This window comes from Hippocampus comes, unplaced genomic scaffold (genome assembly GCF_001891065.2).
Source record: "Hippocampus comes isolate QL1 unplaced genomic scaffold, H_comes_QL1_v1.1 scaffold225, whole genome shotgun sequence".
NCBI lineage: Eukaryota > Metazoa > Chordata > Actinopteri > Syngnathiformes > Syngnathidae > Hippocampus > Hippocampus comes.
This window is the reverse complement of record NW_017805197.1, coordinates 164,289-184,269: the sequence shown is the minus strand read 5'-3', so window position 1 is coordinate 184,269 and position 19,981 is coordinate 164,289. Positions and strand designations below refer to the sequence as shown.

The window sequence follows — 19,981 nt, the reverse complement described above, 5'->3', positions numbered from 1 at the left end:
CCCCACCACACCGCAAGGCAGCCCCCATGCATCCCGATCTTTATCCCAGTGCCTCCCTCTTCCCCTTCTTGTCACTTTTCCTCATTGGCCCTCGGCACCCGTTGTTCCCCTTCACCGCCGCCCACGTTGAGGCCTCACCGACCCTCGGCAGCACGACGCCAGCCCTCGTCAGCGCTGCCCTTGGCTGCCCCTGGGTGCCCCTGGCCCCGTTTTGACCCCTCCTGGGCCCTCACCGGCATTCGTCACCCTATGGTTTTGTCCACTGCACCTGGGCTACCCCCCCCCTCCACCCCATCCCCATTGGCACTTTTAGCAAGCCTGTAGGAGCAATTAGTATAGCGCCGGCGGCGCCAGGATGGCGCCGGGTCGGCCATCATCGTCCACATTTAGCCGCTAACGTGCAAACCGCAGCTCGCACAAATGTTCCGACGGCCTCGGGAATCGCAGCCTCGTCGCTGCCAATGTACCGAGTTGGCCCGTTTGTAGCACCGTTGAACAGTTTAGCGAGCGGAGCTCCCCTCTGACAGCATATGCTGGCCTCCTGTTTGTGGATCCCGCTCTGCAATTGGATTTTGAGTCAAGTGGACAAAAACAACGGCTTGCTTTCAAGTTGTTGCTTTTGTCAGGTCATCGTGCTTGAAAGTCACGTTTCTAGTTTTGCCTCGTTGTTGTGTCCCTGTCTGTCTTCGAATTGTGACTATGTGGGGACTTTTTTTTTTTAATCTCCAGTGCCTTGTTTTTGGAACTCGATTCTTCACCCTGCCTTGCCTCCCTGCTTCCTTGTGCACATGGAGCCGTCTTCCTCATTGCTGCGCTGACTCGCACAAAAAGTCATAGTGTGCGTGCGTGCGCCTTTGTGGCTCCAACTCGGCTTGTGTTGCGTGACTTCAGCTTGTGTTCGTTGCATACAAACACAAACTGTGTTTGGCGTTCTTTTCATGTACTTTGGACAGTTAATATTTGCCCCACTGTGCCTAAACACCCCTTCTGCGCGCGCACGTAAATGCTGTTGCAATCTTCGCATTGCTAACCAATATTAATGAAAATCAAACTGTTTTTTTTTTTTTACTCACTTAGGATATTTAATCGGGAAGATGGCAAAAAAAAATGCTCATCTCAATCTTCTCTTCCTTGTCTTTCTCGCCAGCATGTTGACGTCTCGCGCTTTCTTTGGGAAGGTCCCCGAAGCAGAAGCCGAGGAGTGGTCGCGCCTGTACTCTGCTGCACCCTTTCGGCCAACAGAAGTAGTGCACGTTCAAGGGCACGTCTCCATGTTGTTCGTCGACAGGAGGCGCGAGCAGGGTGCCGGACGGAGAAATGGAAAGGTTGGATGGCGCTCGACGGAAAGTCGCCGCGATGAGGGCACTCTCGCCCACTCCCCAAATCCATCAAAGGTTACCCGGGACCTCGCGTCTGTTTTCGTTTGTCTGGTGAGTGATTGACAAGCGCGCGTGCGTGTGTCAAGTAGTCAAATTGCCGGCTGGCTTTGCTTACTTTTCGCTTGAAATCATGAAGCTTGACTGGCAGAGTCTGGCGTTTCCTTTGAATTCCTTTTGACTCGAACAGTAACCTCTTACGCCGGAAGAACTAGAAAATAAAACAAACGCCGCGCCATGAGTCGCGCTTATCCCCGTGCATGTAAAGTGCGAATAATTAACGCAAATCTATAGAGCCGCACTAGGCGCTGCGGACAGGCTGACATTCTGTGCATTTGGACGCTTTGAGGTTGTCTCCGAGATTCATCCGTGATCAAAGTAGCTGTCGATTAATTGGGTCGTGGCTTAGCGGTCGATTCGGGAAGCGGACACGCCACCGCGCTTCAAAAACGTCAACGTCCGTCCGAATAGTGAATCCATTCGCAACCGACGGACTCCACGGAAACGATGGACCGGCCCGCCCCAAGTGTCGGACGGGTCCAAGCGAAATGTCAACTCGGTTGTTGATTTGATTTTGCCTGCCGCGCACTCGTTCGATGCGCGCGCGAGCGAGAGCTCCGACGGCGAGGGAAAAGAAAAGCGCGCGTGAAGCCGAACGGCCGCGCGCAGGAAGCGGCGCCGGCGTGCCCGCTCAAGTCAAACACGTCGGTCGCTTCATTTATTCGGCTTTAATCGAAGAAAACGGAACAGAAAGGACTAGTCCGGGGAAACAAGCCAATGGCAAAGGCAGAGAAGGAAGCTCCAGCTCAGCGAGCCTTCACCTTTACGTGACCAAGCGGATTTCGGCAAAGAAAGTCACAGTTGAGTTCACCAACAGAAAGTTCATCATCTCACAGGGTAAAATTAAAGGATGAAAAGTAGCGCAATGAAAAGTGGGAAAGTTGCGGAGGGCAGACGTCACGCGTCCCGCAGAAGCGAAATGACGAGATTACGTCACGGCGGTATTTTGAAAGCACTTCCGGCGGTGCGCGGTGCCGCGGGCGCGTCGGATTCAGGTTCAGAGGAGCGGGACGCGCGGAGCGGGTCGGGCGTTTGTTGGGGTTGTGCGGAGCGGAAGCTTAGCGCGCGCGCGTGCACGCGCCGTCATCCTGCTGTGTCTGTCCGACCGACGCGGCGTTCGCGCAGAGGAGTAGTTCGCCGCCAACTTTTGTGTTTGGATCCTTTTCTCCCCGAAGTCGAGTGCCGCTCCGCCATGACGTCACCCCACTGGATGCTCACCGTGGGTTTCCTGCTCTTGATCCGCGTCCACGCCGCGCGTGTACAGGGACAAGGTCAGTTGGGGGCCCGGCCACACACTCTGTCCGACAGGCTCGGATTGATGTCGACGTCATCGCGCGTTCACATTGAGCGCGTTGATCGCCGCGGGATGCAGGCACAGGCGCACGTTTGTTTGCCTTTGCTGCAGCCCATTTTTCTGCATTCGTCATTGTCGCTGCCTAAAATATGGACGGGATCGTTCATCTGCACAATTGGCTTTGTTCCTAATTGGATGAAAAGCCTCATTTTGGTCTTTAATTGGTCGTGCAAAAATATCTTCGCTTGTTCATTGCCCTGCGTGTGTTTGTCATCCCGCGCTCATCACGTCTGCTGCCGGTCACGGCGGATCTCCGGCGGTCAGTGTCTTCTCCGAGAAGGTTCCGGAGCAAAGTTCTCAGTCCCACCCGGCTTTTAGTGTCCTGGAAGGAGCCCAAAGGTCCGCTCGACGGATACGTGCTGGCCTACAGCACGCGCCCCGGTAACGCGGCCGCAAGCGCATACGCACACACGGCAGCGTACACGTGAATCTGACGACCGTGCACGTGCAAACAGGCGGTGAGGAGACGGAGGTGAGCGTGGCTAAAGAGGATGCCGAGCTGCTGATCGACACCTTCGACGCCAGCAGAGACTACGCCTTCAAGGTGTTTGCCCTGCGGGGGGCGCTAAGGAGCAAACCGCTGCTGGCCAGACACCAAGGTGAGGCGCCAAGTGACGTCACCCAGAGTGGACGCTGACGGCTTTTTTGTTTTTGTTGGAGTTCAGCGGAGAGATCGGGACAAGAAAGGCTTCAGTCCCAAAGTCCGCAAGACGGCGGCCCCCCGCACGTCAACGCCATCACTGAAGGTAAGGCGGACCGGAGGTGACGACGCGCGAAGGTGTGACATCACGGCAGGAAGTTGAAACGTCAATGTGTCCGTGTCCGCCTTGACTTCCGAGTTTGATTTGGGCCGTGGCCGAGCCGGCACCTCGCCGTACTGGGACAAGCAAATGAATTTTCTGCAATCGAAAACCACCGGCTTTGGTTTTGTCACGTCTCACAGAGTAAAAAAGGGCTGCGAACGCAAAAACTCCCATCTCGGCCTACTCGTAACTCAATGTGGATAGCGAGGCTCCGACTGAACACAGGCATCAAATCCAGGTCCAGAATGTCTGCCGCGCTTTGGCTTTCACCACCAATGCGACAACTCGCCGAGCTCGTTCACGTGCCGCTTGAGCGAAAGCATCGGAGGCTAAAACCAAAGGGTGGCGGGCTTTGCGCTGTCTGGACCGGGATTTGATGGACACCTGTGGGAGCGGCGAGGCGCCGACCCGGCATTCCACGGCCTGCGCAGCTGCCACTGTCTTGTCGGCACTTGCTGAGCTGACGGGCGTGGCTCCCGCCTCCTCCGACGACCCGTCAATCACGCCAGGGCCTGTCCCCGCACGTTCGCGTCGCCGCCGGCCGCTTGTTTGTTTTTCTTGTCTTCTGACTGAGACAAAGTCGAAAAGTCCAAGCGGGAGCCTTTGGCGGACTCGTGCCTGCCTTTAGATGACGCAAGCCCCATTTTACTACTTCGCGTGACATGCACGCGCCACACGGGAAGGCCGAGGCCGGAATCGAACCCACGGCCTCCGCACTGTGAGGTGCGAGCCGGTCGCCCACCGACGTGCCGCCCTGAAAAGATGGGCGAAAGAAACGCGCGAACGTCAAGATTTGTGCACAGGTGCCCATCAAGTGTCCTCCTTTTTGAATGTTCAAATGCCTTCTTCGGGGTCCTTCTGACTTGTACTGACTTGCGATGCGTCGGAAGGCAAAACCGAACCCGGCCCCGGTTGTCATGACAAACACGACGAGGAAAAGGCGAGAACATTCCGCGGTCTTTCTGAAGCTTCCGCGAGCCCGGCATGATCCCGAACAAGTCGCGTCGCGTCGGGCGCCGCGCTGAGACGAGCTTGCGGAACACGCCAGGAATTGCAAGAAGCTCAACTTTGACCCGCTGCGGCGTACCGCGCAGTCTTCCGGCCCATATGTGTGTGTTGCCCGAGGTGCTCCGGTGCGTTGCTAAAAGTTGCCTTGCGTGATGCGCACTCTTGTGGAAAAGTGCACAGATGTGGCAGTGGCATGACTGGCATTAAAAAAAAAAAAAAACAACACAAAAGATTTGATTCCCTGCCTCCCGCTCGGAGACGTCTGCGATAGGCTTCGGCTCCAATGAGGAGAGGCCACAAAGCAAACGGCTGCCTGCGTACGTCACGGGTTTTTCTTTGCCCAAGTCAAATTTTCCCAACCACCGAATGGTTCCATGCGCTCGTCTCTCAAGCTTCATTTGACTTTTTAGCGTCTCTCCCGGGACGCGTTGGGCTCCGCAGAGGGCCCAACTGCACCGACGTTTCGCTCACCGGGAACTCGCTGCCCCCGGGAACTCGGCAGGCGCGAATGTAACGGCCGAAAACAGTCCGCAACAGGAGCTCACAACATACAGGAACCGGGACCGAACGTGACAAAAAGGGGCGTGACAAAGTTACAAAGCGGGACCGAAATGAGCCGAGGCCTTGGGACGGTTTACCGGGACCGAGGCGCCCTCTGGGAACGAGCGAAATGTGTCGCCGGGGCGCCGTGCAAAGTCGCCACGGGTGCACGTGAGCGCTTGTGCCTGTGCCTGCATAGGTGAGGAAAGGTTCACCTGCGACACGCCGGCCACCGCCGACGTGGTGATCCTGGTGGACGGCTCGTGGAGCATCGGCCGCAGCAACTTCCGACTCGTCAGAAGCTTTCTGGAGAACCTGGTGCAGGCCTTCGCGGTGGATGCGGATGGCACGCGTGTCGGTGAGCTCGCTCGCTCGCTCCCGCCCGCCTTTGACGTTGCGTAAAGTGCGCGCGATGTGTTTGGCGCGTGTGCAGGCTTAGTGCAGTTCAGCGGCGAACCCAGGGTGGAGTGGCACCTGAGCAGTCACATGACCAAAGCGGCCGTCCTGGACGCCGTCAGGAACCTGCCCTACAAAGGTGGAAACACGCTTACAGGTACGCTAACGTCGCCCACCCCCATGTTCGAACTTGCTTAGCGATCAAGGTGATGCGAAGATGTCCTCTGCGCAGGTTTGGCGCTGACCTTCGTCCTGGAGAACAGCTTCAAAGCCGAATCCGGATCCAGGGCCCATGTTCCCAAGGTTGCCATCCTGATCACGGACGGGAAGTCCCAGGATGACGTGGTGCCGCCTGCCCAGACCCTGCGGGACGCCGGGATCCGAGTCTTTGCCGTCGGTACGAGTCGGCGTCGCAGCCACGGGCCGGCGGAGCGCTTTCCCGCAAGGTGGCGTTGACGTCCTTCCTTCCTGCCGTCCTCGCCGGGCAGGCGTGAAGAATGCGGATGAGGACGAGCTGAAGGCCATCGCCTCGCCGCCCGCCGACACGCACGTCTATAACGTGGCCGACTTTGACGTGATGAGCAACATCGTGGACGTTCTCACCAGGAGCGTCTGCCGCACGGTGGAGCAGCTGGCAGGTGCGCAAAGTTGGACATTGACGTCGCTACCGTATCGGATGCGGCCAAGGCCGAAGTTGGGATTTGCTCTTCTTAAAAACGCGCAGAGGCCGATGCGACATCCTTTCAAGGGGGATGGATATTCTGACGTTGGCCCGTCAAATCTCAGACACACACTCCGAATCATTGCGACTCGCAACGTCCGGCTCGCAATCGAGCCACCCCGCTGGGCTCGCCATTTAGGCGGTGGCCGCACGGCACGTTGATTTCAACAAAGTGGCACTCATAAGACATGACATCGATTCAAATGGACTGACTGCGGGGTCAGCCCAAGGGAGGTGTGACACATCCGATACGGCGGACATGCTGACGAACCCAACCCTCGACCCGCCCGAAGATACGTCGAGTCCCCTCTCAGCAGGTTTGTTTGTTTTGTAGTCGGGGGCGATGCGGAGCCACCCCCCGAAAGCGCGCCTGCTCCCCGTGACCTGGTGATCTCTGACATCACGGCTCGGAGTTTCCGCCTGACCTGGGCGCCGCCGGCCAGCGAGGTGGAGCGCTACCGCGTGGTCTACTACCCGGCGAGCGGCGGCAAGCCGGAAGAGAAGGTAACGGCGGCGGTCTTCCCGAATGGCGCGGCGGTGACGCCTTGTGCTTGCAGGTGGTCCCGGGGTGGGAGCGCAGCGTGCTGCTGGAGCACCTGAGCTCACTGAGCGACTACCAGGTGGCCGTGTTCGCCATCTACCGAAACGCCGCCAGCGAGGCGCTGAGAGGGAGCGCCAGCACGCGTACGTGGGCCCATACGCCGACGCCGAGGCATCTGAGCCGAACCCTAACCTCGGCCGTGTCGACTCGCAGTGGCCCTGCCGGCCGTGGAGCGCCTGGACCTGTCCGACCCCACCCACGACACCATGAGGGTCCGCTGGAGCGCCGCCCCCGCCGCCTCAGGATACATGATCCTCTACGCGCCACTCAGCCAGGGAGAGCCCGATGACGAGAAGGAGGTGAGGGGTGCCGAGCGTCGGGCACGAGGGTATCAGGGCGTCGTGATGTCGCCGTCATCTGATGACGTCGTGCGCAGCCATGACTCAAGATGACGGTGTCCTCATTTTAAGCTGTCAGGATGGAGGAGGTTAATGATGACGTGATGATGAAGTCATCTCAAGTTGGTGACTTCATCATCCGGAGATGAGCCCATGTTGTTGAGACCGTGTCACGTCATGCCTGCCGCTGCTGATGTCGCGCGCAGGTGAAGGTGGCGTCCGATGTGGAGGAGGCGGTGCTCGAGGATCTGACGCCGTCGACGGAGTACACGGTGACGGTCTACGCCTTGTACGGAGAGGAGGCCAGCGACCCCGTCACCGGCCAACTCAGCACGCGTAAGTTGGGACCGTGCTGCGGCCCAGACGGCCGCTCTGCATGCGTCGGCGTCTTGTCTCTTCCTGGCCACGCCTTTTTTGCCGCTTTCCGGTTTGTCACCTCAGCCTTTCATTAAGTTTTGCGACGACTGGCCCGACGACGTCAGAAGCCGACGGCGCCGCCTCTTTCGTGTCGTGTCTTTTTTAATTCAAGTTGCAGAGAAAAGCAGATTTCCAACATTCCTGAAGTCTCTTTGAGTTGTTGTCGTTTGATGTCAGTCGTGCAAAACTTTGATGGACGGCTGAACCGGGCCTGCTCGGTGATTGGCCCCCCCCCCCGATTGGACGCCCGCGCCTCAGATGTGTGCTCGTCCCCCTCAGTGGCGCTGCTCCCGGCGACCAATCTGCGACTGACGGACGTGGGCCACAACTCCGCCCGACTCAGCTGGGACTCCGCCTCCGGGAAGGCCACGGGCTACAGCGTCATCTATGCCCGCAGTGACGGCGTCGAAAGTAACCAGGTCCAAAACAAGAAACCCAAAACGACACTGAAAAATAGAAAGTACGCCTGTGAGCTGATGATGACGAGGAGGCCTTGGCGTGCACGCGTAGGTGGAGGCGGGCCGCGAGACCTCCTGGTTGCTTAGCAACCTGAGCCCCCTGACCGAGTACACGGTGGGCGTGGTCGCCACGTACGACCAGGGGCGAGCGCAGCCGGCCACGCAAAGCTTCTCCACGGGTAAGCGTCGGGCCCGTCGCCCTGACGACAGCAAAGTCGCATACGCGCCCACGCACGCGCGCAGGCGGGCTCCACTCACGGGGGTTCCGTGCGCAGGGACCGTTCCAGAACCGGCCAACGTGAGGAGCCATGACGCCTCCACCGTCGGCTTCCGGGTGTCGTGGCAGACCCCCGCTGACGACGTGGCACTCTACCGCCTCGGGTGGACACCCGCAGACGGTGGCCGTGGTGGTGGCAGCGACAGCGGAGAGGTTGGTGTGCGTGGCTGTGTGTGTCTGTGTGTGTGTGTGTGTGTGTGTGTGTGTGTGTGTGTGTGTGTGTGTGTGTGTGTACTTGACGTCAAACACGAGTGTCGGCAACCTTCAAGATGCATGTGTGCGCCTTGTCAGGTGCTGCTCAACGCCAACATAAACACCTACACGGTCACTGGACTCCGCCCCTCCACCGAGTACCAGGTCCTCGTGAGCGCCATCTATGGGAACGAGGTGGAGAGTGACCAGGTCGTGCTGCTAGAATACACTGGTACAATCCGCACACACACACATCAACAGACACTTAACATGTAAATGGACACACGCACACTCAGTCGCACACGTCGATTTTGGTGTTGACTCGAGGGTTGCTTTTTTTTTTTTTTTTTGTCATTTGTAGTGGAGAGAACGACCACTGTCGCTCTGGTAACTGCCAGCGTTCCAGGTGAGCGTCCTGTTTTTCTTTAGCCCCACCCAGTCAAACAGTGAGCACCCATTTAATGTCTCCGTTGTCGTTTTTGTTGCTTTTGCGAACGCAGCACCCCGCAGCGGCGTGCGGGACATGACCGTCGATGACCAAACCGCCTTAAGCCTGCGGGTGTCATGGCAACACTCGGATGCCCACAACGTCCGCCATTACCGACTCAGCTATGGCAGTGCGGATGGCAACCAAGAGACGGTAAGAAGGCATCGTTAAAAGGAGATGAAACTGCGAGACCACATGCTTAAGGGAAGATAAGATAAGATAAGAGGTCAATTGAACAGAAATCCAGTGAGTCGCGTCGTCCAAGTCCACCCCTTGTGGCAAAATCAGGTGAGACCAGCGCCCCCGAAACACATCCAGTCGGCGACTGACGCCGGCTCGCTACGAGGGAAAAACGACCACGCCTCGGGTGCCGCAAACAACAAGGTGCAAATTTGAAGGGCGACGCAAATTGGTGGCAACGAGACGGCGACGATGACAATGGCGAAAGCGAGTGACAACGAAGTCGTGCGAGCCCATTCGATGACAATCAACACGTGTCACTTTTTGGCCGCAAATGTCATCTCGGTCGTCCAAACTCACGTGATCCCAAGCGGGCGTTTCTGGTTCGGCCACGTTGCCGCACCGCCACACCGCGCCGAGATATATGTGTGTTGCGCCCGCGCGCGTCGGGCGGTCGCGGTTCCGAGATGAGCTGACGTCTTTTGTTTGTTTTGCCGTGTCAGAGGACGCTTCCGTCCACGCAGACCAGTTTGGTTTTACAACCACTGTCGGCCGACACCCTGTACAAAATGGCCGTCACGCCCGTCTATCTGGATGGAGATGGAGCGACGGTCGCGGCCAGCGGACGCACGCGTACGTTGGTTGCCGTGCTGAGGAAAATGAAGGCGCTGATTCTCCTTGGCCTGTAATCCAGCGCGCGCTTCATCAATCCCGTGTCCTTGACGATGGCCCTGTACAATGACGCTGACAGTCTTCAGCCCTAACTAGCTGGAATGATGGAGGGTTGCCCCAATTAAGATGCTGTATCATGATATCTTCCAAAGATATTGAAGCTTTGAGGGTGACAAGCTTCTCTCTCTCTCTCTCTCTCTCTCTCTCTCACTCTCGCTCTCTTTCTCGCTCTCAATATACTGTGTTGTGTATCTCTCTCAATCTCGGCCTCCTCTCTCTCACTCCCCTGCTGTCTTTCTACCCGTCTCTCTTCTTTCTCTCCATTTTCTTTCTGTCTCTCCATCTTTGTCGCCCTTACCTTTCCGTCTGTCTGGCCGTCCGCTCTGTCTCCCGTTTTCTCGCTCTCTCTCTCTTCCACTTTGTCTTTTCTTTCTGGGTCTCACTCGATCTGTCCGTCCCATCCTCTTTCCGTCTGTCTCTCAGTTCCACCGCTGCCTCCCAGGAATCTGCGCGTTTCGGAGGAATGGTACAACCGCTTCCGGATCAGCTGGGACCTTCCCGGTTCTCCCACGACGGGCTTCCGCGTGGTGTACCAGCCACTGTCGGGTGAGTGGGTCCGGCAGGCGCCGGCGTCATTGGCGCCGCCGCTCGCGAGATGGTCCTCTCAGGAACGCCCCCCTGCCCCCCGCAGGCCCCGGACCCGCGCTGGAGACCTTTGTGGGCAAGGACGTGAGCACCATGATGATCGTCGGCCTTCTGAGCGGCGCCGAGTACGGCGTCAAAGTTCTGGCGTCTTACGGCGGCGGATCCAGCGAGCCGCTGTCGGGCCGGGCCAGGACACGTGAGTCTTTCGGAGCCGTCGCCTTCGATCCCGCCTTTCGACCTCCGTGCCGGTCGAAGATGATGATTGACGCGCACCGGTGCCCCCGGCAGTCCCGTTGGCCGTGACCGAGCTGAGCGTTCACCGGCGGGGGCCGAGCGGCATGTGCGCTCAGTGGCGGCCGCAGAGACACGCCGGCGCCTACAGAGTCGTCATCGAGTCCCCCGGCGGTAAGTCCCGGCGCCGCTCGCCGACTAACGCCATTGATTCCTCAGGTGTCACAAGTACAGGGCAAAGCAAATACGGTCAGGGGCGGGCTTTGTGTCCAGGCTACGTGGTCGGGAAAATGTCTTCCAGGTTTCCTCTCGCCGCAGGGCGAGTTGCCATTTGATGGTGCTTTGGAATCTGTCGGTCTCCCTTTTGGTATGTGGAGACCCGGACTTCAAAAAAAATCTTCTTTTTCTTCTGAGTTGGAGGGTATGACGGGCTCATGTTTGATTCTGGCTTTTATCTGAATTTGGAGCAATCGTGTGAAAAGTTGACCTCGGGCGCGTTGCTTGTTGGTCGAAACAAATCGGTGTCCTTGAGTTTTCGTTTGACACTCGCTCCGTCGCTTTGTATTTTTCATTTGCAATCGTTTGCACTTGGAAAGAGAATGTGGTGAGAACCGGCAGCCGGTCGCCGGTGAGATGGCTCGAGCTTGAAAATGTGTGAAGTTTTGTCGCCAGATCCGGAGAAGTATCACGATCCGATGTCAAATGTCCGAGGGACAACAATAGAAAAGCAGTTGGTTCATATGAGTTGAGAACAAACAACACGGTTGCCACCCTCTTCGTGGCAGGCGGTCACGTGGAGGAAGCCAAGCTGAGCGCAGGATCCAGCCGGCACTGTTTCGCCAACCTGAGGCCCGGCACGGCGCACAAGGTCAGCGTTTACGCCCGACTGCAGGACGGAACCGAAGGCCCGGCCGTGTCCGCCACCGACGACACTGGTGAGTATCGGCGGACCGACGGTGAGGCGGCTCGACCCGGAACGTAACGGTCGCGGCTTTGCGACTCCTTGTCCAGAAGCCGTCCCCGCCCCGACGACCGCCCTGCCGCCAACCACCACCACGCTTCCCACGGTTCCCCCTGCCAAGGAAGGTAAGCGCATGTCCAACCGACCACCGACCTTACCAAGGCAACTGGGGCCAACAGAGCAAGAAGGAAGAGCCGAAAAAGATGAGGGGATTACTGACGTTAGGGGACATTCTTTCTTTCTCTCACACACACACACGCAGTCTGCAAGGCAGCCAAGGCCGACCTGGCATTCTTGGTAGACGGCTCCTGGAGTATCGGTGATGACAATTTCCTGAAGATCATTGGGTTCTTGTCCAGTACTGCCGGGGCGCTGGACCAGATTGGACCTGATGGCACTCAGGTAGGCTTCCTGAGAACGCCGCAGCCTGGCCTGCACGTCCGGCCAGCCTGTCGGCTTATCTTCACTCGGGTCACATGATGACAAGTCCACGTGCGATGTGCCACAGGTTGCCATCGCTCAGTTCAGCGACGACACGCGCACCGAGTTTGCGTTGGACGCGTACGACGACAAGGAGCGCCTCCTGGATGCCATCAACAAAATCTCCTACAAGGGAGGAAACACCAAGACGGGCAAGACATGATCCGTGATCACGCGATGGGATGACAGCGATGCCGCGCTCGGGACGCCCTCTGCAGTGATGCTCTCTGTCTGCTTAGGTCGCGCGATCCGGCACATGAAAGACAACATCTTCACAGCAGAGGGCGGAGTCAGGAGGGGAGTCCCCAAGGTCCTGGTGGTCCTCACCGACGGCCGATCGCAGGATGACGTCAACAAGATCTCCAAGGAGATGCGGATGGAAGGTCAGGCGAGGTCCCTGCCGCGCTCGCTGTCCCGCAATGTCCCCGGCTGAGCCGTCAACCCTGCGGCGTCCCGACAGGCTTCATCATCTTCGCCATCGGCTTCGCTGACGCGGACTACGGGGAATTGGTGAGCATCGCCAGCGAACCCAGCGACAGACACGTCTTTTTTGTCGACGACCTGGACGCCTTCAAGAAGATCGAAGAGAAGCTGGTGACCTTCGTGTGCGAAGCCGCCACGGCCAGTGAGTGAGCGGCGTCCGGGAACGTCCCCGATGACCTTTTGCTTCAAGACCGTTTTGGTGTGTCCGCAGCCTGTCCGTCAGTGGCCATGACCGGCGGCCCCGCTCCCGGTAAGACACTGAGCCATTTTGCCGGGGTTGCTCGTCCCGGATCACCCCTGAGGTTGGCCGAGTGGCCGCTGACGATGCCTCCGGCGCTTGCTTAGGCTTCCGCATGATGGAGCTTTTTGGGCTGCTGGCGGAGCGCTACAGCGGCCTGGCGGGCGTTTCCATGGTACCCGGAACCTTTAACGCATTTCCGTGCTTCCGCCTGCACGACGGCGCTCTACTGGCTCAGCCAACCAGGTTCTCCTTCATCTCGGCTGAAAAAAAAAAAAAAAGCACGCCTGTGCTGAGAACTTGTCATGTTCAGTACGCTTGGCCTCCCTTCAGGTTGCTCCACCCTGAAGGACTTCCGTCAGACTACACCATTACGCTGCTGTTCCGCCTGCTGCCCAGCACCCCGCAGGAACCTTTTGCACTTTGGGAGGTCTTGGACCAGGACCGCGATCCGCTGGTGGGCCTCATCCTGGACAGTGAGTCTGGAATCTCGAGCGCACAATGTCTGGAGGCTGGCGAAGTTCTACGTCACCGGTGTCGATTCACGGCGCAGATGGAGGAAAGACCTTGACTTTCTTTAACAACGACTACAGAGGACACTTTCAGACCGTCACCTTCGAGGGTCCGCACGTCAAGAAACTTTTCCACGGGAGCTTTCACAAGGTTAGCGCGCGAACTGCTGTATTTTGCCTCTGCGATTGTATCCCGCTTTTGGCGGCCGCAGCGCCCCCAAGTGTGGCCGCGTGCGCTTTCCGGCTACAAACGCAGAAAGGGGCTGCGCGGTTGTCCTCCGGTGAAGAAGCCTAGTCCACCAAAAGGCGTCCTCCCCGCAGCTTCACGTGGTGATCAGCAAGACCAGCGCCAGCGTGCTCGTGGACTGCCAGGCCGTGTCCACCAAAGCCATCGAGGCGGCGGGAAACATCAGCACGGCCGGGACGGAGGTTCTGGGCAGGATGGTTCGCTCCAGAGGGAAGAAGGACAACTCGGCACCAGTAAGACCCGAGGAGACACCGCTGAATTTTGCTCTGGGTTGGGGCGGCCACTGACGATCACCGTGTTGCAGTTTGAGCTCCAGATGTTCGACATTGTGTGCAGCACCTCGTGGGCCTCCAGAGATCTGTGCTGTGAACTTCCTGGTTTGGTTAGTCCTCCGTACACTTCCGGGGCCATATGCTAAGTGATCTAACGGCCGTGCCTCCCTCTTCATCATGCCGACGCCACCGCATCTTTATCGCGTGACCACCAAAGCGCAACGAGGCCCAGTGTCCTGCCATGCCCAAGGCCTGCACCTGCACCCAGGACAGCAAAGGCCCCGCAGGTCCAGCTGGACCTCCTGGTGGGCCGGGAATACGAGGAGCCCGTGGTGATCGTGGAGCACCCGGTTCAGTGGTGAGTGCTGGTCCGAATGGGATTTCAGGTCCAGTTCTTGATTGGGACCCTGTGAGCCAATCTCTGCACGACATGACGTCAACCCTTCCCCCAGGGGCCGGCTGGACCGGTCGGCGAGCCCGGAGTACCAGGAGCCCAGGGGGCCCCAGGACCAATAGGGCCCAGCGGACGCTCCATCAGGGGTGCCCCAGTAAGACCCCCAGCATCTTTGCATGCGTGCAGTCACGTGCATTTCAAATGCTTGTTAGGCCATCAACAACCCTTTGCCCCTTCCCAAACCAAGGGCATCAAATGGGCGACGTCAAATTGTCCGTTTAGATCAGGGGTGTCAAACTCATTTTTTTGTCGCAGGCCACTTCGGAGTTACGGCTTCCCTCGGAGTGCCGGTGCAAAATCGCAACGTTATTTATTACCCATGACAATTTGACATTTCAGTACAGATTTCAACAAGAATCATGATAGTTGACACACATGATTTGCTCCCGCGGGCCACATAAAATGACGTTGGGGGCCTTGACTTTGACGCCTGTGCTTTAGATGATCGTTGTGTCTGCAGCGTGTTAAGAGTGAATATGTCCGCATTATGATCTTGCATGCACGTTTCTTCATAACACTCCGTGGACTGTGACGCGAACGCAGTGTCACTCATCGAAAAAGTGCCCCGACACAAGCAAGCATCAGTAAATGATGCAAAATATGTCCTACCTGACGTCTGGTTTTTTTTTTTTTTTGTTTGTTTGTTTTTTTTTTTGGGCGTCTAGTAAAAAGTATTTTTCAAAGTCAGTCCACCTCTGGTCCTCAACGCAAACACTGTGGTGACATCCAACCGGGAGGTTCTCTTCTTTTTTGGTTTTGAAAGATCACGTGAGATGGCGCAACATTTCTGCCATTGGAAGTGGAAGAAAATCTTTGTGTGTGTGTGTGTGTGTGTGTGTGTGTGTGTGTGTGTGTGTGTGTGTGTGTGTGATTATCGGAGCATCCCCTGCACAAGCCCACCAAGTCCATTCAAGGCTTGTTCTTTAATCTCTGTGTGGGGTCTGCCAGCGATTTAAAAAAAAAAAAAAAAGGTGTCAAAACATGAAAAATCCTCCCGTGTGTACATGGCCCTCATGTGCATCTGCATGTGTGTGTCTTCTGGTGTACGTTATATGTATCTTCATGCCTGTTTTCACGTGCAGGGTGCTCCGGGTGAGCAAGGACAGAAAGGAGAGTCAGGTCAACAAGGTCTGCAGGTAAATGCTAGCAACGTGCACGCACTCAGGTGCACGTGAGTGTCATGAAACACGTCTTAATGTGTGCTTGTGATTTAAGTGACCGGGAGTGACCTCTATTTCAGGGGGTGGCCGGACGAGTGGGCGCTCCAGGCAGAGAAGGACTTCCCGGCCCCAGAGTGAGTCGCCTTGCACTCTCTCTCGTCACCGCGCTTTGTTGTGACTCACACACACACACCGCAATTTTTTTTCTCATCTGCAGGGGCTATTGGGCAAAGACGGTCCCCCCGGCCAATCGGGCCCCTCCGGAACTATCGTAAGTGGTTACGAATGACGCAAAGTTGTACTGCGGTGATTCTTGTGTTGTGACATCGACGACGTTCCCAGCACGTGCTTTGTGGGATTGCCTCGCCGTCTGCGGGCTTTTCTCAACTCAACTTCAGTCTGTGAGCACTTTAAGGACAACCAAAGTAAAAATCCGACATCTAAAAACTAAGCCGGTGAAGCAAATTCGTAACAACACCAGAACAATGCCAAGGCTCAGGCTGAGTTGAAAGCCAAAGAATAAAAATGTGTTTTCAAGCTGGACAGGGTTGGAGGTGGGTTGCCTCAAGTTCAACGGGAGGTCATTCCAAAAGAGGGGGACCGGCAATGGAAAAGGCTCCATCCCCTCGGAGCCTCTGTTTAGTCTTGGGTACCTCCGCTGACCCGAGGCAACGGGCAGGTGCTCAGAGAGGTCAGGTGGGGAAGAGACCCTTTCAAGAATTGAAAACCATTCAAACAATGTTCAAATGAACAAAGGAGGGGCTTTACTCGAGTCACCTGCCTGAGATGAAGGGGGGAAAAAAAAAAAATCGATTCCCAGTCCAGTTTCAAATCACTGTCCAATTTAAAACCCAAGTCTTTGGCTTGAGCGAAGACACCTGGGTGAGGTGGGTGGGCAAGTTAACAGGGTGAGATGCGCAAGTCCCAAACTGTTCTCAAACGCCATAACTGTTTTCTTTTTGTTGACGTTCAAGAGGCTCGGTCCCATTCAGGCTTTGATTTGCTCCAGAAAGGCCCGAAGGAGAAAGCGTCCTTTTTGCTGAGAAGGACGGGCCTTACCCGCGGAGCAGTGAAAGGAAATACCAGGCTTTCTGAAGATGGAACCGCAGGGTGGCGAAAACACCAGGGGCCCCGACATTGAACCTTGATTTTCCTCTCATCCGCAGGGAAGTCCAGGAGCTCCGGGGGCCCCCGGTACCACGGGACCCCCAGGAAAACAGGGTGACCTTGGGCCGCCGGTGAGTCCAACCGCTGAACATCAGACAGCCATTTAGCCATCATGCCTCTGACCAAATTTGCCAGGGAGACAGGAAGTGCAGGAGGTTGCTGGTGGCGGACCTCCTGTCCTGTCCGGCCCAACATTCCGGGACTTCTTCTCAGAAGAAGAAGTATCTTTCTTGTCGTCACCACATGCGTACGGGGTTTGTTTAATCCGCCCTCACATTTTAACCCATCACAGTAGTGAACCACGTTAAACACAGCCACAACGAGGCTACTCGCAGCAAGCTCTACCGACTGAACTAGCCGGACGTGAAGGAAAGGGCTGGTCGGGGATTTGAATCGGGGACCACTCCAAGTGAGAATCAGACTCTGAGGCCAACAAAGTTCAAAAGGCGCTCCCAACTGTCCCGGTGTCAAACTGAGAACGTTGTGATCCAGAGACACATTAGCTCCTTGTGCCATGGCCCCACAAGAAGAAACTCCAAATAGCAGAGGATGCTTCCCAGCCGTCCGCCCCCAGCTCCTTTCTGCTGCCCAACTGCAGTCAGCCAATTGAAGAATCTTATCAACATTCCGACTGATCGTCATCCATCTGGGCAGATCGAGAGTGTTTTCTTTCCGCTGTCACTGTTTTCCTTCTCGCCGCAGGGTCCTCCAGGAACCAAGGGTGACAAAGGTGAACGGGTATGGCATCTTCTTTCCAACCCGCTGCCATTTTTGGTCTCCTCCTCTGAAGTGACTTTGTGGTTTGGCATTGCCAGGGCGACCTGCAGTCGGCAGCCACAGTCCAGACCATCGCCAGGCAGGTGTGTGAGCAGCTCATCCAGAGTGAGTATGGTAGCGTGGCAGGCTAGCCGTCGGAAAAGGTGCCACGGACGCCCACTTCTCCAAAGCTAACCGGCGCCACGCTGGTTGCAGGTCACATGGCTCAGTTCAACGCCATCCTGAACCACGCGCCGAGCTCGTCCGTGACCATCCGCACCGTCCCGGGACCTCCTGGAGAGCCCGGTCGAAATGGATCCCCAGGGCCGCAAGGGGAACAGGGCCCCTCTGGAAGGCCCGGTTTCCCTGGACAAAATGGCCTGAATGGCCAACCTGGAGAACAAGGTGCGCTGCCCCGAGCGGATGAACTGGCAACCCCCGACTGGAATCTTGGCAACTAATGTGTGCGTCCCTGGTGTGCACGTGGTGTGCGCAGGTCCCCCAGGGGAGAGAGGAGAAAAGGGCTCTCCTGGTGTGGGGGTTCAAGGCCCCAGAGGACCGCCGGGACCTCCTGGTAAGCCCCTTGTGATCTTCATCCTCCTCGCGAAGAGGTCGTGTCCTCACGTCACGCCATCTCGCCGCAGGTCCCCCGGGCCAAGGCAGACCAGGCAGCCAGGGCCCGACCGGAAGACCCGGGAACTCAGGGGTCCCGGGACGTCCCGGGGTTCCCGGCCCGGTGGGCTCTGCCGGGCCTCCCGGTTACTGTGACCAGAACTCCTGCGTGGGCTACAACGTCGGAGGTACGACGTGATGGGCGCCCACCGGGAGTAGTTTTAGGTGCTTTGCGTTTGGGAGCGGCTGCATTCTTTTTCCAAGCTCTCGTCAGCCTCTTCCTGTCCCGCTAACCCAATTGAGACCTATTCGAGGGTCGGCGATGTCTGTGTTCGGGGCTGACACTCACTCGGACGTGTCGCTAAGACGCAGCGCCGATTGACGGGCTGAGTTGAGTGTCGGCATTGCTGTTCCCGCAGTCCAACTGCCGTCCAACATCTTCCCCAACTATGGCGAGGTGGAGGAGGACGACCCGTACCGCTACTACCAGCCCGACTACCCGCCGCCGCGGCCCGTCCAGGACGCGGAGCTTGACCCGGACCGCTCAGTACTGGAGCTGAGCCCCCAGGATGAGGGGGCGGGGCCGGATAGGAGGCTGAGGAGAGGAAGCGTCAGGAAGTGATGTCACTGAAGGGTCAGAGTGAGGCGGAGAGTCCGCGGATGGAGCGTAGCTAACACATATAATCTCTGTACATGCTTCTCATTCAACAGCATTTCAGGAGCTCAGGAAGTTGCCCCCCTCCCCCCTCTACCCCCCATCGCCCCCGGTAGGCGGAGCTCATGGGCAGATGTGGCCCCAGCTCTGCATCTGACCGGCCGCCGTCCATAAAAATGTTGGCCGCTCAGAAAGGGGCACGTGATGGCGCTTGACATCCAGCAAGTGTTTGATTGAGCTTGTAGCAGCAAAAGTAATTTATTTGGACGACTTCCTGTCCAGTTTGTCAACACAATAAAAGATTTACAGTACAGTCAAAGTCTGATGTGTCGTGACAGGACGGTCAAGAGTGACGCTCGCGTGACGCTCGCGTGCGTGTGCAAACATCATCCTGGCTCACCGCTGTGAGACCCCAAGAACCGTGTGAAAGAAGCTCTTCCGTTCGTCACCATTCATGTCTTCGCAACTTCATCATCCACATCTTTTCATGTCTTCATACTTGAAGGTTTCCTTCTCCGTCCTTGGACCGACCTCTTCATGTCGCCACTTGTATTCCTCTTGTTGCCTCCTCGTTTTTTCACCCACTTTTCATGTCGTCATCTCCTCGTGTATTATTCATTTCTTCATTGCTGTGCCATTCATGTCTGCATCTTTTCATCTCATCTTGAAAGGTCCTCGCCTCTTTAGATTGTTCCCACTTGTTTTCATGCGCACTTGTTTATGTTCTAATTACTTCCTGTGTTCATTTTTTTAAATCTTTGTGATGACCACCGCATCATGTCTTCACCCCGGTGCCTCCTTTCAGGCAGCCGCACTTTTTTTTTTTCCTCCTCGGTTGCCAAGCAGCGTTGGCCAAGCTCTTCCCCTATTGGCTGGTGCCCGCTGCCTGGCAACCTCATCTGACCCCGGTCCTCTGGAGACCGCGCCCACACGAGCACACATGCGCTACAGTGAAAAAAAGAAACATAATTTTCAGCAGCAAAAACTTGAAAGGCGACCCCCCCAAAAAGGAATGTTAAAAATATGTACCCTCGCTAGTGTCGTCATCACGTCCCGGGGTCGAAGGCCAGGGGAGTACGCAGCACGTGTATTTCCTGCAGTGACGTGCAGGTGTCGCCCCGCTCCACGCCGCGTCATCACTCCATCACGATGGGTCCAGAAGTCGACGCGACAGGAGGGGAGCCGTTTATCCGGCCGTAGACCTCACGTGACGTCACGACCTCCGCGT

The 19,981-nt window shown here is 57.1% G+C and overlaps 1 protein-coding gene and 1 long non-coding RNA gene across 3 annotated transcripts; one reads left to right on the top strand and one right to left on the bottom strand.

Moving 5' to 3' along the window:
* The first annotated feature begins 2,409 nt into the window (after window positions 1-2,409).
* On the top strand, window positions 2,410-19,061 carry LOC109515187 (collagen alpha-1(XIV) chain-like). 2 transcript variants are annotated; one of them, XM_019868798.1, is made up of 46 exons: window positions 2,410-2,707; window positions 3,055-3,171; window positions 3,246-3,389; window positions 3,456-3,536; window positions 5,341-5,499; window positions 5,575-5,694; window positions 5,770-5,934; window positions 6,026-6,175; window positions 6,593-6,762; window positions 6,816-6,942; window positions 7,013-7,158; window positions 7,404-7,533; window positions 7,894-8,033; window positions 8,125-8,251; window positions 8,348-8,502; window positions 8,641-8,773; window positions 8,903-8,947; window positions 9,042-9,181; window positions 9,712-9,841; window positions 10,364-10,486; window positions 10,572-10,721; window positions 10,814-10,930; window positions 11,542-11,691; window positions 11,768-11,842; window positions 11,980-12,119; window positions 12,226-12,349; window positions 12,437-12,580; window positions 12,658-12,822; window positions 12,892-12,930; window positions 13,026-13,164; window positions 13,252-13,394; window positions 13,472-13,581; window positions 13,752-13,910; window positions 13,982-14,059; window positions 14,167-14,307; window positions 14,402-14,497; window positions 15,486-15,539; window positions 15,644-15,697; window positions 15,781-15,834; window positions 16,730-16,801; window positions 17,433-17,468; window positions 17,546-17,612; window positions 17,703-17,891; window positions 17,983-18,060; window positions 18,131-18,286; window positions 18,518-19,061. In XM_019868798.1, the coding sequence occupies exons 1-46, from the start codon at window positions 2,629-2,631 to the stop codon at window positions 18,718-18,720; spliced, it is 5,514 nt and encodes a 1,837-aa protein (XP_019724357.1). In that variant the 5' UTR covers window positions 2,410-2,628; the 3' UTR covers window positions 18,721-19,061. The 2 variants fall into 2 exon arrangements, with proteins under 2 accessions (XP_019724357.1, XP_019724358.1); XM_019868799.1 differs by lacking the exon at window positions 17,983-18,060.
* Window positions 18,998-19,864, bottom strand: LOC109515192 (uncharacterized). Its single transcript, XR_002168137.1, has 2 exons — window positions 19,783-19,864; window positions 18,998-19,664 (listed from the first exon to the last, which is right to left on the bottom strand). It is a non-coding gene; the product is annotated as an uncharacterized LOC109515192 (long non-coding RNA).
* Window positions 19,865-19,981: the final 117 nt, after the last annotated feature.